Genomic DNA, 14,273 nt, shown 5'->3' on the forward strand with positions numbered 1-14,273 from the left:
GCGGAGGAACCGAATGCGGAGGGGAGGGCCGGGGGCAGAGGTGGCTCAGCTGCGCCTCCTCTAGGCCAGAGCCCTCCGCAGGCAAGCCGGGCTGCGGTTTCCTTCTCCGCCCCCGAGCCCTCCTCCTTTGCAGCCCCACCCACCGGGAAGCTACTACGGCGCCTGCGTCAATTCTGCCCTGCCTAGTTCCCCAGCTACTGACCGGATGTTAGCCGATTTCCCATAGTGCCTTGCGAGTGGCGGGCATGAGAGTAAACTACAGAGGGTCACCAGCGGGTTCTGTTCGTCATTGTTGGAGTTCTGTTGTGCCGCGGGGGTGTAGGAAGGTGGCGCCTGGTCGCTGCCTTGTAAGTTGGTGCAATGGCGCTTTTCCGGGGCGTGTGGAGCGTGCTGAGTGCACTGGGAAAGTCCGGAGCGGACCTCTGCGCGGGCTGTGGAAGTCGGCTGCGCTCTCCCTTCAGGTAAGGACTTCTCGCCTGCACTTCAGGAGGCGGCACGGCTCAGGACGGTCTGGGTTGGAGTGTAGACGTTTTCGTACACTTTTTTGTGTCTCCTAGGTGGTCCGGGCCACCGTGGCGCTTTGAATCATGCCTCGACTTTGCGAAGGGGCTGGTGGTTTTGCGACCAGGCCTTATCCAGCAGTCTTACTTTCCGGCCACCCTCCACCTTTCCTCTTCCTTCCCGCCGCTCCGCGCTGTCCAACCTTGTAGCCCTCGTTCAGAGTTCTCTGCGAAGTCGCGCGCCAAAGAGTCTCTCTCCATCAGTAGAGGCGTTGAGGAGGCAGGGTCCAGGAGCTGAAGTGCTGATGCTTTCCTCCACTCTGCCCTTCTTAACAGGCATAGATGGAGCTTTGAGAGTTCAGTTTTGCAGGTCTTTTCTCTGGTTAGGACAGGGTTTTAAAAGTCACTAACACCGTGCCATATATAGCATCCTGATGGTGTCTTTTTGGGGGGAATCTGTGTTCATCTAAAAGTGAATATTGGCACTTAAATACTTGATATTGGTTATTTTCTTTATACGTAGTTTTGCATATGTACCGAGATGTTTTTCATCCACCGTGAATAGTTATCCAAAGAAGCCTCTGACTTCATACGTTCGATTTTCTAAAGAACAGCTACCCATATTTAAAGCTCAGAACCCAGGTAAGGAGTTTTGGAGCATTTACTGTTTTCTGATGTAATGAAGAAGCCACTAAACAGTTTTACTTCAAACTTGATTTGCACTTAGAAAGCATCCAGTGACTGCGGAAACATAACCATTAACGTTTAGTGGTCTGTAAAGTATGACATTTTTTACCAAGTACAAATTCCTTATAAATAATTGAGCTAATGAAAGGTATTTTTATTTGTTTCTTATTACTATGTATATTTTATTGAGGTATAGTTGAAGCACAGTGTTACACTAGTTTCAGGTGTACAACATAGTGGTGACTGGACAACTGTATACAGTATGCTATGCTGACCACAAGTGTAGCTACCATCAATCACCATACAAGACTATTACAATACCATTGACTTTATCCTCCTGACTTACTCATTTAATGAAAAGTATTTTAAAAATAGCAGCATGTGGAGTGGAAGCACCCAGGGAAGAAGATGAAAAAGCTGAATTTTGGGGGTCTAGTTGCCATTGGCCTGGAGCACCATTGATGAATCATTTTATTACTTGCTTTAGCTCCTGCTTCAGGGAATTGTTAATGAAGTTGCAATGAAATAATAACTTATGTGGATGTGTTCTGTAAACTGTAAAGCTCTATACAAATTGCTGATTCCAAAAGGTTTTTCACTGGAAATCAGTTGACTTCCTGAAAAAAAAAAGATTTCCAGGTAGGATTTTTGTTGACTCCCTAGAAAGGCTGTGGGCCTTCATTTGTGATTATAGTAGTGTAAAGATAATAACTAAATTAAGAATAGTCAACTTTATGATTTCTAGAGCCCTTTCACAGGGTACTTGTGAAAACCAAATGAACTGTAATGAAAATTCCTACATTATAAAGAATTGGTTTAAGAGACATGTTTAAGAAGTACTCACATGTTTTAAAATGTTGTAGTTCAAACTAAGTGGTTTGTTAAAATGCACTCCAGTTAAGATGAGGAAGGAAATGGGGAATAATGACTTGATCAGTTAAGATGAGGAAGGAAATGGGGAATAATGATCAGTTAAGATGAGGAAGGAAATGGGGAATAATGAATTGATTTTAGAATAGCTTGTTGCAAGTAGTGTTTCTGTAACTGAAATACAAGGCAGTGTTACATGAATCAAGATTATATTTTATTGTTGAGTCAGGTTTTATGAACTTAATAATTCCTGAAAGATGGGAAAAAATTTTTTGTTTGAAATATGAAGTAAAAAGCTTGAAGACAGTGATTACCCAACTGCTTAAACTAATAATTTTGGGGGGGTATGTGACATATTTCTTAATTATTAGGTAACAGACTTTAACAATTCTGGATCAAGTATGAAATTAAAGAAAACCTAAATCGTTGTATTAAATTATATGTGGTATAGAGGTGTCTGTAATAAAACTTAGAGCTAAAGCTAGACTTCCTAGAAGTCTTTAGAAATTAATCCTGAGACATAAAATTGTGACGTTTTCATTTTATTTCAATCTATAGATGCGAAAAATTCAGAACTAATTAGAAAAATTGCCCAGCTATGGAGGGAACTTCCTGATTCAGAGAAAAAAGTAAGCATATTGGTTTTCAGTATTGCTGACCAGTTATTCTGCAGTTAAGAATAATAGTCATGTCCTTTAAGGGACTAGATGATTAAAAAAATTTTTTTAATATCTGTTACCTATAAAGGGACTTCATACTTTCTGATTCATAATGATTAGAAAATGGATGTATGGCAGTGGCAACAAAGGGTTGGCAATATCTGAAACTGAAGACTAGTTGTTAGACTCTCACCTTTGTTAACATTTTTATGAAAAAAACATGTTTTTAGTCCATATACATGTGATTCCAGAGCACATGTTTCACTTGGTGGTTCAGTCTGTCTTTTTATTTTTTTTTAATTTTTATTTATTTTTAATGTTTATTTTTTAAAAAATTTTTTTAATGTTTATTTCTGAGACAGAGACAGAGCATGAGTGGGGGAGGGGCAGAGAGAGAGGGAGACACAGAATCAGAAGCAGGCTCCAGGCTCCGAGCTGTCAGCACAGAGCCCGATGTGGGGCTCGAACTCACAAGTTGTGAGATCATGACCTGAGCTGAAGTCGGACGCTCAACTGACTGAGCCACCCAGGTGCCCCTAGTCTGTCTTTATCTGAAGTCATGCAATTGTCTTTCCCTGGCGGGTGTGCTGTGTTTGATTTATCAGCAGTAATTTATTGACTTCATGTTTGGGTTTTTTATTTATAGATATATGAAGATGCTTACAGGGCAGACTGGCAGGCATACAAAGAAGAGATAAACAGAATTCAAGAACAGTTAACTCCAAGTCAGATTGTATCTTTGGAAAAAGAAATCCAGCAAAAACGTTTAAAAAAGAAAGCATTAATAAAAAAGAGAGTGAGTATCAGTGAAATATTTTTTTCCTTTGGCAAAGAACTGAAATTTATAGAACAATGAATATTGGGAGTTTTTCTTATTTTGATATATGTGGCTAAATGGTAGAATGTCATCAGGAATACCCCAGTTAGGAAAAAATGGGATAACTCTTTTCTGTCACTAGGACCACTTGGCATTGAGTCTGTCTTGGAATCCCTTGTTACTACTTTTGAATGTATCCAAATTTAAGATATGTAGTTAGGACTAGAATGAAAGCTGAAGGAACAGAGTTATGAAACAGCCAAATCAGGAATAGCAAGAATCTTTGTGTCTGTGTCTTGTCTAGGATAACCTGCTGATTTGAATTGTTTTATAGGTAATGGTGAGTTTGATTATGGATGAGTTTCATTATGGATGTTGCTAAAGAGACTGATTCATTAACACATCAGGAAAAAATGCCTTTATTGTATCTAGTCAAATAAGAAGTCCTATAGGATGAACTACTTTTCCTCATTAAACACCCCACATGGTTCAGATTTGTAGTCTGGTCCCAGTTTAAGGTTATTAATCCACATAAATACTATTGCTTGAAAGACTACATTTTTCTGTAGGAACAGTATTAGGTATGAGATGGTTAGCTTGCTGGTCCAGTACGTATACTGTAGAAAATGGTCATCAGAGTTAAAACTATTTCTTTGAAAAAGTAAATTTGAGACTTTAATGTGAGATGACAACATATGTCTCCCTGACTCTTGTTGAGCTCTCCTAGCACCAGAGTTCAGGACTCACCTATTTTAAGTCAGTAATCTAGATAGCAATTTAGTCTTCTGATCCAATTAGTAAAAAGGAGCTAGAAAAGACAATAGAAATACAGTGTCTGCATAGGGGTAAGTATTTGGAGGGCTGGGTACTGAAGTTTATTCTCCCTCCTTTATTCTCCCTTCCTTTTTCATGCACCCATTCAATGTAAGAGTGGAGAGACCAGAAATGAGGATTGGGCAGTAATACGGGATTTCCCTTTCATATATTTCTTTTTCTCTTTCTCCTCCTAGTATTCCCATTTTATGTTTGTTACACCTGTTCTAAGTTGTCCTATAGTCCTTGGATAGTCTTCAGTTTTTGGTTTATTTTCAGTCTTCTCTTTGTTTTGGATTTTTGAGGATTCTATTATTACATCCTTTAGCCCAGTGATTCTTTCTTCAGCCATGTCCAGTCTACTAATAAACCCATTAAAGACATTCTTTGTTTCATTACAACATTCTTGTCCCTCTCCTCTCTCTCCTTTCTCTCCTTTCTCTCCTCTCTCTCTCTCTCTCTCTCTTTTTTTTTAATAGGTGCCATATCCAGCTTGGAGCCCAGTCTCCTGAGCTGAGATTAAGAGTCAGATACTTAACTGACTGAGCCACCCAGGCACCTCTGTTACAGCATTTTTGATCTCTAACTTTTTTTGTTTTTTGGTTTTTTTTGGTTACTTCTTGGGATTTCCATCTCTGAGTTTTACATTGCTAATCTGTTCTTACATGCAATCTGGAGCCTTTAGCATACTAATCTAGTTGTTTTAAATTCCTGGTCTGATAATTTCAACATCCCTCCCATATCTGGTTCTGATGCTTGCTTTGTCTCTTCATATTATGTTTTTTGCCTTTTAGTCTGCCTTGGAAGTTTGTTCTTGATTGATGGACATAATGTACTGAGTAAAAGGAACTGCTGTAAATAGGCCTTAGCAATGTGGTGGTGAGGTGTGGGGGTCAAGAAAAGCATTCTGTAGTCCTACAATTAGGTCCCGATCTTTTAGTGAGCCTATGCAACTGGTCTGTGAACTTCACAAGAGTTTCTCAGTTCACTCTTCCACACTCCCCCTCCCCATTAGGTGTGAGTCAGGATGACTAGAGTGTGCAGGAGTTGGGTGTTTTCCCTTCATGCAGGTAAGTTAGGCTCTGGTTAACTAGTTTCCCCTGAAGGCAGGCCTTGTTAATAGTTGAGTGCTCAGGCATTTCAAAATAGTTTCTTTTCCTCTCTTCCTTTCTTACAGAAGCAGGGAAAATATTTTTTCTGGTATTAATTGTGGAAATCTGGTTTAGCTCCTAGAAGTATATCACAATACTGTGAGGACTGTCTTTTTTTTTTTTTTTTTTTAATTTAAGTTTATTTATTTTGAGAGGCCAAGAGAGCCAGCAGGGGAGAGGCAGAGAGAGAGAGAATCCCACACTATCATTGCAGAGCCCGATGCTGGGCTCAAACTCACTAATAGTGACCTGAGCTGAAACCAAGAGGCGGACGCTTAACTGACTGAGCCACCCAGGCGTCCTGTGAGGACATTCTTATGACTGGCTCCCCCTGAAGCCAGGACATCCAGCAATTCATTAATTACAGTAGAGGTTTTGCTCCCCCAGCACTGGTTCCAGCAGGGGTTGCTTCGACTCCCTGTATTTACTTGTGTGTCTCTCCAGTCTAGGGGGCAGCAGTTTGAAACAAACTTCTCTCCCTTAAGGATCCAAGAGGGTTGTTGATTTTTCAATCTGTTCAGCTGTATACTTATTGTTAGGAAGGGTGATGAATTCCAAGCTCTAGAAACAAAAGGGGAAACAGTTACGTTATGAAGTACCTGGAGTCTGCAGTAGTTTTATAGTAGTTCTGTGTCTGAGAAGTCCAGGAAGAGTGAGGTTAATCACAGGGGCTGTAGTTTATTTATGAAATAAAATTGTGTTTGTTATTGACTTTAACCAAATTGCCATTAAAAACCACATAATTTATGAATTACAAGTACTACTATCCAAATTCAAAAACTAAATAGAATAGTGTAGCATCCTTTATTCTCTGAAACTCAGAAACTAAACATTAAAAAAACTTTTTTTTAATGTTTTTATTTATGTTTGAGAGACAGAGTGTGAGTGGGTTAGGGGCAGAATGTGAGAGGGAGACACAGACTCTGAAGCAGGCTCTAGGCTCTGAGCTGTCAGCACAGAACCCGAACTCAAGAGCTGTGAGATCATGACCTGAGCTGAAGTCGAACACTTAACTGACTGAGCTACCTAGGTGCCCCTTGAAACTAAACTAACTTAAGCAGTAAGGGATACATGTATTTGCTATTTCTTGCCTCCTCTGTCCTTTGGTACCTAGTTAAAAGAATTGAATTTAACACATCTGTTGAAGTTTAAAAGTTGAGAGATACCAAGGAAGGAAATGAAATGAGAGATTATTAAACAGATACTCTAGTGTTTATGAGTTGTGGTAGAGGCATATAGTGGCTGGGAGATGGTAGTGTTCTGGAAGGATGAAACTGAAACTGTTTTAACCTTTAAAAAAGATTTTGTACCTAAGTGCTCAGTTATTCACTTCATGGAGACCATGAAAATAATATGTAAGGGAAAAGTTTTTTTTTTTTTTTTTTTTTCAACGTTTATTTATTTTTGGGACAGAGAGAGACAGAGCATGAACGGGGGAGGGGCAGAGAGAGAGGGAGACACAGAATCAGAAGCAGGCTCCAGGCTCTGAGCCGTCAGCCCAGAGCCCGACGCAGGGCTCGAACTCACGGACCGCGAGATCGTGACCTGGCTGAAGTCGGACGCTTAACCGACTGCGCCACCCAGGCGCCCCATGTAAGGGAAAAGTTTTTATATGGAAAATAACTCCTAAAACCTTTTACAATTTTCAAAACTTAGTGCTATCACAAAAATAATTCTGATCCCGAGTAGTCATTTTGTATATACAAAGAATCATAACATTCACTTATAGGAACTTCCTGTAATGCATAGTAGTGAATAAAGTTTCTGTAGGTAAAGTCTTACAGAAGTTAAAACTATATCTAACTCTTCCATTTTTGTTACTCAGGAGTTAACAATGCTTGGAAAACCGAAAAGACCTCGCTCAGCTTACAACATTTATATAGCTGAAAGGTTCCAGGAACATAAGGATGGTACATCACAGGTAAAACAGAATTAGATTTGTTTTTTAAATTTTTGTTTTGATTTTTAAAATATTTAGACAGAAAATTGTAGGGGTGTCATCTGTTAGGATGTGAAGAAAAGTAGTAAATTATTATAAATAAGTACTTTATACAAATAATGCCCTCTTGTATCTTTTAAAGGAAAACACATTTTCTTGCCACATACAATTTGAGTACTTAGCGGCCAATATATATATTGTCAGCTTTTTTAAATTTAAAATAATAACATTTTCAAATTTATAGGGGTGTTAAAGTTCTGGAGACTTCTTATCAGTCAGTCCTGGGACTGTTTTACCATCACTGGGAAAGAATGAGAGTGGGATTATAATACTTTGTACTGGGATTTGAGTATAACCTTGCTTCATATTATATCCTTTAATAAAATTTTGGTTATGCCCATGAGAATGTATTACGCCCATGAATATCACCATATGAATATGTCAAAGAAGAAAAGAAGTGTGTCATTCCTGCTGTGGCTTATTCTTTCCTTATTTCCTTGTTAGAAGCTCCAAATTGGCAATTGTATTTTTCCTTTTATAATATGATAGGGTAAGAAGAGCATACGTTCAGATCTCTAACTTTTGTCAATCTGAGATGAAGGTTTTTGCCACTGTGCCACATTTTGGGTTATTAGGATCGGTAGTTCATTTCATAAGTCCTGTTTGACACTTGATTAAATAATATGTATATGTGATATGGTCTTCCCTGGCTGTATACTTTCATTTATTTACTCCTTGGGATTTTAAAATTGTTTCTATGGCCTTAAATTACTAAAAATATATGCTTGTTTATTTTTTTAGTTGGAATTTTCTCAGTCACTAAATGACTTTGGATTTAGTTTTCTTATCAGTGTAAAAAGGTTATATGCTAGAGAATGCTCCTAAATCAGTGGTTCTCAACTCGACTGCACCTTGGAATCACCTAGAAAGCTTAATGGCTGAGGGACCCTATCTCAGGATATTAAAATTAATGCAACTATCATTTTTATTCATTTAAAAAATATTGGGTATATATCCTTATAGTTAAAAGAATCAAAATAAGACTTGTTATAAAAGATAACCAGTTTTCACAGCCCTGTCATATAAGCGAATACCTTTCATTGTTAGCTCATTCTTGTGCTGTTTATCTTCATATCTGTAAATAACAGCCTTATATTGTTACTTCTTGATTTTTTTTCAATTTTCAGCATTACCTATATTTTAGGCATTATCTCCCATTATTTAAGATGAGCATTTATTACTTTCTCATCCCACTGTTCATGTTTCCATTTTCCTGCCTCCCAGTATACTTACAATTTTGGTTAGAGAAGTATCGAGTATGATATTTGCTATGCCATTTGCTATGACTATTTTTTTTTTAATTGCAAAACTTTCACTGAAGTTCAGTATGTCTTATGTTTTTGTTTCCTTAGTTTTTTATGTATTATCAGTAATTTAGCCCCAAACCCTTAAATATCTACCAGCTTTCAGTGCATTTAGATGCATTAGCTATTCTGTCAGTTTCAATCTGGAACCTCTGTTTTGTTCCACTTTGGTTGTAGCCTTTTGTTGCTAGTGCACAGTTGACATTCATCTTTGTGGTGGTTTTGCTTCTGCTGTTGTCTTTCTTGGTTTACTGATTTTATTATAGCAGCATCTCCCCAGTGAGAGTACATGGAAGATCAGTTTTTTTAATTTTGCTTGTCTGAAAATAATCTCTAACCTTATATTTGCTTGATAGTTTGGGCATAGAATTCTAGGCATAGAATCTAGAGATCATGTTCTTTCAGAATTTTAAAAATATTGCTTCTTTGTCTTGTTAATAGCTTTTGAGAAGTATAAAGCCATTTTGATTATTGGTCCTTTGAATGTGATCTGGTTTCTTTTTTCTTCTCTCCCCTCCCTCCCCACCTTCCCCGCTGTGTTCTCTTTAAGACCTCATACTTGTTTTTGTGTCTTCTGAGCTGGTCCTCTCATTTTCTTTTCTGTATTGTTTTTCTCTTAACCTTTTTTGCTTTTCTTTCTGGGATACTGTATACGTACATTTTTACTTAATCTCCTTGTTTCCAGTGTGGTACCACTGGCCCCAACTGTACCTGGTATCCACAGAGTAGCTCTATTTTACCCTTTTGAGGGGATAAGTCCTAGAATCTGCCCATGGTGGGGATTTAATCTCTTTTTCAAGAGAATTTCAGTCAGTCTTACTGTTTTAAGCACACCTTTCACCACCGTTTTCTACCTATCTGGTGCTGCCAATTCCTGAGCTGCTTGAGAATTCTGCATTGTAAATTGGTTTGCTTTATGGCTTTCCCCAGTACCAGGTTGGGAATCTGCCTTCTTGGTTAGGTAAGTCAGTTACCATTTCTCCACCTACTTTTTAGCTGCTAAAATTTTGTGTTGGTAGTTTCCTCTCCTGTTGTCTTTGTCCATGTGGGTTTATGCCTTAAAAAATGTTGTTTATTCATTTACTTAAAAAAAATAAACAATAGAAATTTATTGTTCACAGTTCTGGAGGCTGGGAAGTCCAAGATCAAGGCACTGTCATGGTTGTCTGCTAGTGAGGTCCCTCTTGGTTCATAGCTGGTACCATCTCACGGTGTCCTCACATGGTGGAAGGGCTTATTTAATGAGTTTTAGGAAGGAGCAAAACTAAACATCTTTCCATCTCTTTAATTTTCTTTAATGAATTACTTTATTAAGGTGAAAGATCAGATTTTTTTATGCATGCAACTTTATAAATTATTGTTGAACTCAGTGAATACAAAAGTTTATGGATTAAATATAAGGAAAAAGCTTAGCTATGAAAGATTGAAGCAATTCCTTCCAGAGCTAAGAGAGCAATTATTTAGTGAGTAAATGTCCCTGAATATATTAGATGTGTTTATAAAGGTAAGTATTAAAGTGTTCCAAAACATGATGGTTATGTAGTCTCAGATACTGTCTATATCTCTATTTTTGTTGGTAGGATAAAATACAGAGTTCTGGTCAGAACAGTAAAGTTCATTATTCTCACTCTGCTTCTGTTTAAAATCACTGATGACTTCCTCTTAGATTTAAATAGATTCTTTTCAGACCATTTCCCTCCCTTCTTCACACTTGCCTTCTCCGACCCCTCTGCCCCTCATTCTCCACCCACCCATTTATTGCCTCAGTCTCTTCTTTCTGGGAGCAACAGCACATACTGTGTGAGGTGTGCTGACTCTCCTCTCTAACTCTCCTCCATCCCTGGGTTTCCTGCATCCTTTAATTTTATAAATGAAGAACCAAGCCTAAGAGAGGTAATAATGACTTTTTCCAGGTCATATAATTTAAGTTCAGCTAAGTAGAATTAAGGACCAGTGTTGTATTGTTCCTATGAGTATGCCTGAATACTTAGGTACAAATTTTAGAATAAAACGTTAAGATACAGGGAAGAAATAAAACATTTAAGTCTTTGAAGTTAGTCTATCATAGGAATATAGTTGAATATAAGTATTGTTGAATCAAAAAAGATACATCTGCACAGCAAAGGAAACCATTAACAAAGTGAAAAAGCAACCTACTGAATGAGGGGAAAGATTTGAAAATCATATATATGAAAAGGGGTTAATATCTAAAATATATAAAGAACTTGTACAACTCAGTAGCAAAAAAACAAGCTGACTTAAAAAATGGGAGAGAATCTGAATACACATTTTTCCAAAGAAGACAATACAGATGACTAACATGTACATAAAAAGGTTTTCAGCATCAGTAATCAGGCAAATGCAAACCTAATGAGATATCACCTCATATCTGTTAGAATGGCTGTTATCAAAAAGATAAGAAAATAACAGGTGGTGGCAAAGATGCTGAGAAAAGGGAATTGCTGTGCATATGTTGATGGGAATGTAGATTGCAGCTCACTGTAGAAAATGGTATGGAGTTTCCTCAAAAAGTTAATAGAATTGCCATATGATCCTGCAGTTCTACTTCCGGATATTTATCCAAAGGAAACAAAAACACTAACTTGAAAAGATATCTGCACTCCCATGTTCATTGGGCATTATTTACAGTAATCAAGATGTGGAAGCTATCCAACTGTCCATTGATGGATGATGGATAAAGAAACTGGTGTGCATGCATTATTCAGCCATCAAAAAGAATGAAAATTTTGCTATTTGCAGCAACATGGATGGTCCTTGAGAGCATTATGCTAAATGAAATAAGTCAGAAATAGACAAATAACTGTATGATCTCTCTTATATGTGGAATCTTGAAAACAACAACAAAACAACCAAGTTCATAAATAGAATGGATTGGTGGTTGCTAGAGGTTGGGGTTGGGATGCAGAATGGGTGAGAATGGTCAAAGTGTACCAGTTTCTAATTTTAAATAAGTAAGTCCTGAAGATACATTGTACAGCATGGTGACTGTAGGGGTGCCTGGGTGGCTTCATCGGTTGAGCATACTACTCTTGATTTTGGCTCAGGGTCGTGAGGTGAGCTCCGTGCTGAGCGTGGAGCCTGCTTAAGATTCTCGTCTCTTCCTCCCCCACTCACGTGTGTGCACATGCTCTCTCTCTCCTCTCTCCCTCTAAAAAACAATGACATGGTGACTATAGTTAAAAATAATATATTGCACTTTTGAGGGGCACCTGGGTGGCTCAGTTGGTTGAGCATCCGACTTTGGCTCAGGTCATGATCTTGTGGTTTGTGAGTTCAAGCCCCACGTGTGCTGACAGCTCAGAGCCTGAAGTCTGCTTCAGATTCTGTGTCTCCCTCTCTCTCGGCCCCACCCCTGCTTGTGCTGTGTCTCTCTGTCTTTCAAAAATGAATAAACATAAAAAAATTTTTTTTTAAATGACATATTACACTTTTGAAAGTTGCCTGGAGTAAATCTTAAAACTTCTTGTCACAAAAAAAAATTTTGTAAGTATGTATTGTGACAGATTAGTTAACTAGACTTAGGGTGGTGATCATTTCACAGGATATACAAATGATGAATCAAGTTTACACCTGAAATTAATAATGTCATATGTCAATTATATATCAATAAAAAAGGATAATATCTACATCCTATTCACTTTTTGTATGTTTTAAGTTTAATAGTTCTTATTTAGAAAGATGGGGCTCCTGGGTGGCTCAGTCGGTTGAGCGTCTGACTTCAGCTCAGGTCATGATCTCGCAGTTGACGAGTTTGGGCCCCACGTTGGGCTCTGTGCTTACAGCTCAGAGCCTGGAGCCTGCTTCAGATTCTGTGTCTCCCTCTCTCTCTGCCTTTCCCACGCTCATGCTCTGTCTCTCTCTGTCTCAAAAATAAAGATAAACATTAAAAAAATTTTTTTTTTTTTTTTTTTTTTTTTTTTTTAGGAAGAAAGGTAAGGAGCCCCTGGGTGGCTCAGTCAGTTAAGCATCTGACTCTGGCTCAGGTCATGAGCTCATGGCTCGTGGGTTTGAGCCCTGCTTCAGGCTCTGTGCTGACAGTTTGGAGCCTGGAGCCTGCTTCAGATTCTGTGTCTCCATCTCTCTGCCCTCCCCCACTTGTCATCTGTCTCTCTCTCTCAAAAATAAAGAAACATTAAAAAAATTTTTTAAAAAAGGGAGGTAAGGAATTGATAAGACTTTGCCTGTGATTCTCGATATCAGATTTTATTATTGGAATCAAGAATTAAAAAAGATCTTTCTTTAACCACTGAAGTCTCTGTATCTGGTACTTAAACATATGTGTTTTACAGGTAAAGCTGAAGACTATAAATGAAAACTGGAAAAATCTCTCCAGTTCTCAAAAGCAAGTAAGTAGTATGGTTTTAGTCTCAAGTGTCTAGTTGGAATATCTGTGAGAGAATATATTAGGGCAAGGCTTTATTCATGTGAAAACAACTTTATATCACTAGTATCACAAAGTATTTTAAAATTATTTTTATATCTTTAGGACCAGTTCAGCTTTTTTCTTTTGGTAGTTTTTAACTACAAATAAAAAACAATGTCACTCATAACTTAAAGTGTTCACTCGATCCAGTGACAATCTCACCTTGCCTCAGCTCCTTTCCCACATCCCAAACCCTGAAATTGTAACAACTTAATTATCTTTATCTCAGCCTTTTTCTCATCTTTTATATCAAAAAAAATTCCTTCCTTAGTCCCCCATTATACATGTAGAATAATAGGTGATTTCTAGAGTATATGGAAGCATTCCAGAAATTAATTGTAAAGATTCTTCTAAAAGAAATTATTTTAACAGTTACACTTTTTCTCAGGTGTATATTCAACTTGCTAATGATGATAAAATTCGTTATTATAATGAAATGAAATCTTGGGAAGAACAGATGCTTGAAGTTGGACGAAATGATCTTCTACGTCGCACAGTAAAGCACCAAGCAAAAAATGGCATTGAAGAGTATTAAAATAGAAGATTGAGTTATGTTCATAATGGATAGACACAAGAAACCAATTAGGTCTCCATATCTGATGCTGTTGAAAATTAGAAAGGATAAAGTTGGTGAACATTTTATATTTAATTCCTTTTTCTTTAGCCCATGGACTTCTGCCAGTTCAATACATTTTGTATTAGTATCTTGCTTTGGAAAACCCAAACAGATAAAAAGTTCATGTGAAATTTACTTTGTGTTAAGGAACTACTGAGAATCACAATAATCCATGAAATGCAGTAGTGAATCATTTTACCTTTGATAAAGGTAAATCAGACTGTGAAGTTTTTCTTGATGACTGGAAAGAGTATTCTTGTTTCCTTATATATATATGGAGGCAGGAGTTTCATATTCAAAAGTGCCCCAAATTGTAGAAGTCATGGTGTTTTATGATACAGTTGTACATGTTTAAAAGAGGGGTGCCTGGGTGGCTCAGTCGGTTTTACATCTGATCTTGGTTTCGGCTCGGG

General features: G+C 37.7%; 1 protein-coding gene across 2 annotated transcripts; it reads left to right on the forward strand.

Moving 5' to 3' along the window:
* Positions 1-204: 204 nt before the first annotated feature.
* On the forward strand, positions 205-13,886 carry TFAM (transcription factor A, mitochondrial). Of its 2 annotated transcripts, XM_047072809.1 has the most exons (7): positions 261-461; positions 1,024-1,142; positions 2,616-2,686; positions 3,363-3,512; positions 7,323-7,418; positions 13,111-13,167; positions 13,633-13,886. In XM_047072809.1, the coding sequence occupies exons 1-7, from the start codon at positions 361-363 to the stop codon at positions 13,777-13,779; spliced, it is 741 nt and encodes a 246-aa protein (XP_046928765.1). In that variant the 5' UTR covers positions 261-360; the 3' UTR covers positions 13,780-13,886. The 2 variants fall into 2 exon arrangements, with proteins under 2 accessions (XP_046928766.1, XP_046928765.1); XM_047072810.1 differs by lacking the exons at positions 1,024-1,142; positions 2,616-2,686 and having other exon boundaries at positions 205-461.
* Positions 13,887-14,273: the final 387 nt, after the last annotated feature.

This window comes from Lynx rufus, unplaced genomic scaffold (genome assembly GCF_022079265.1).
Source record: "Lynx rufus isolate CCGP_SWC_20201006 ecotype Redwood Valley unplaced genomic scaffold, mLynRuf1.p SCAF_11, whole genome shotgun sequence".
Taxonomy (NCBI): Eukaryota; Metazoa; Chordata; class Mammalia; order Carnivora; family Felidae; genus Lynx; species Lynx rufus.

Coding starts and splice junctions, on each gene's coding strand:
- TFAM (XM_047072809.1), top strand. CDS start 361: ATGGCGCTTTTCCGGGGCGTGTGGAGCGTGCTGAGTGCACTGGGAAAG. Junction 1,143..2,615: donor ATTTAAAGCTCAGAACCCAG/GTAAGGAGTTTT, acceptor TTCAATCTATAG/ATGCGAAAAATTCAGAACTA. Junction 3,513..7,322: donor AAGCATTAATAAAAAAGAGA/GTGAGTATCAGT, acceptor TTTGTTACTCAG/GAGTTAACAATGCTTGGAAA.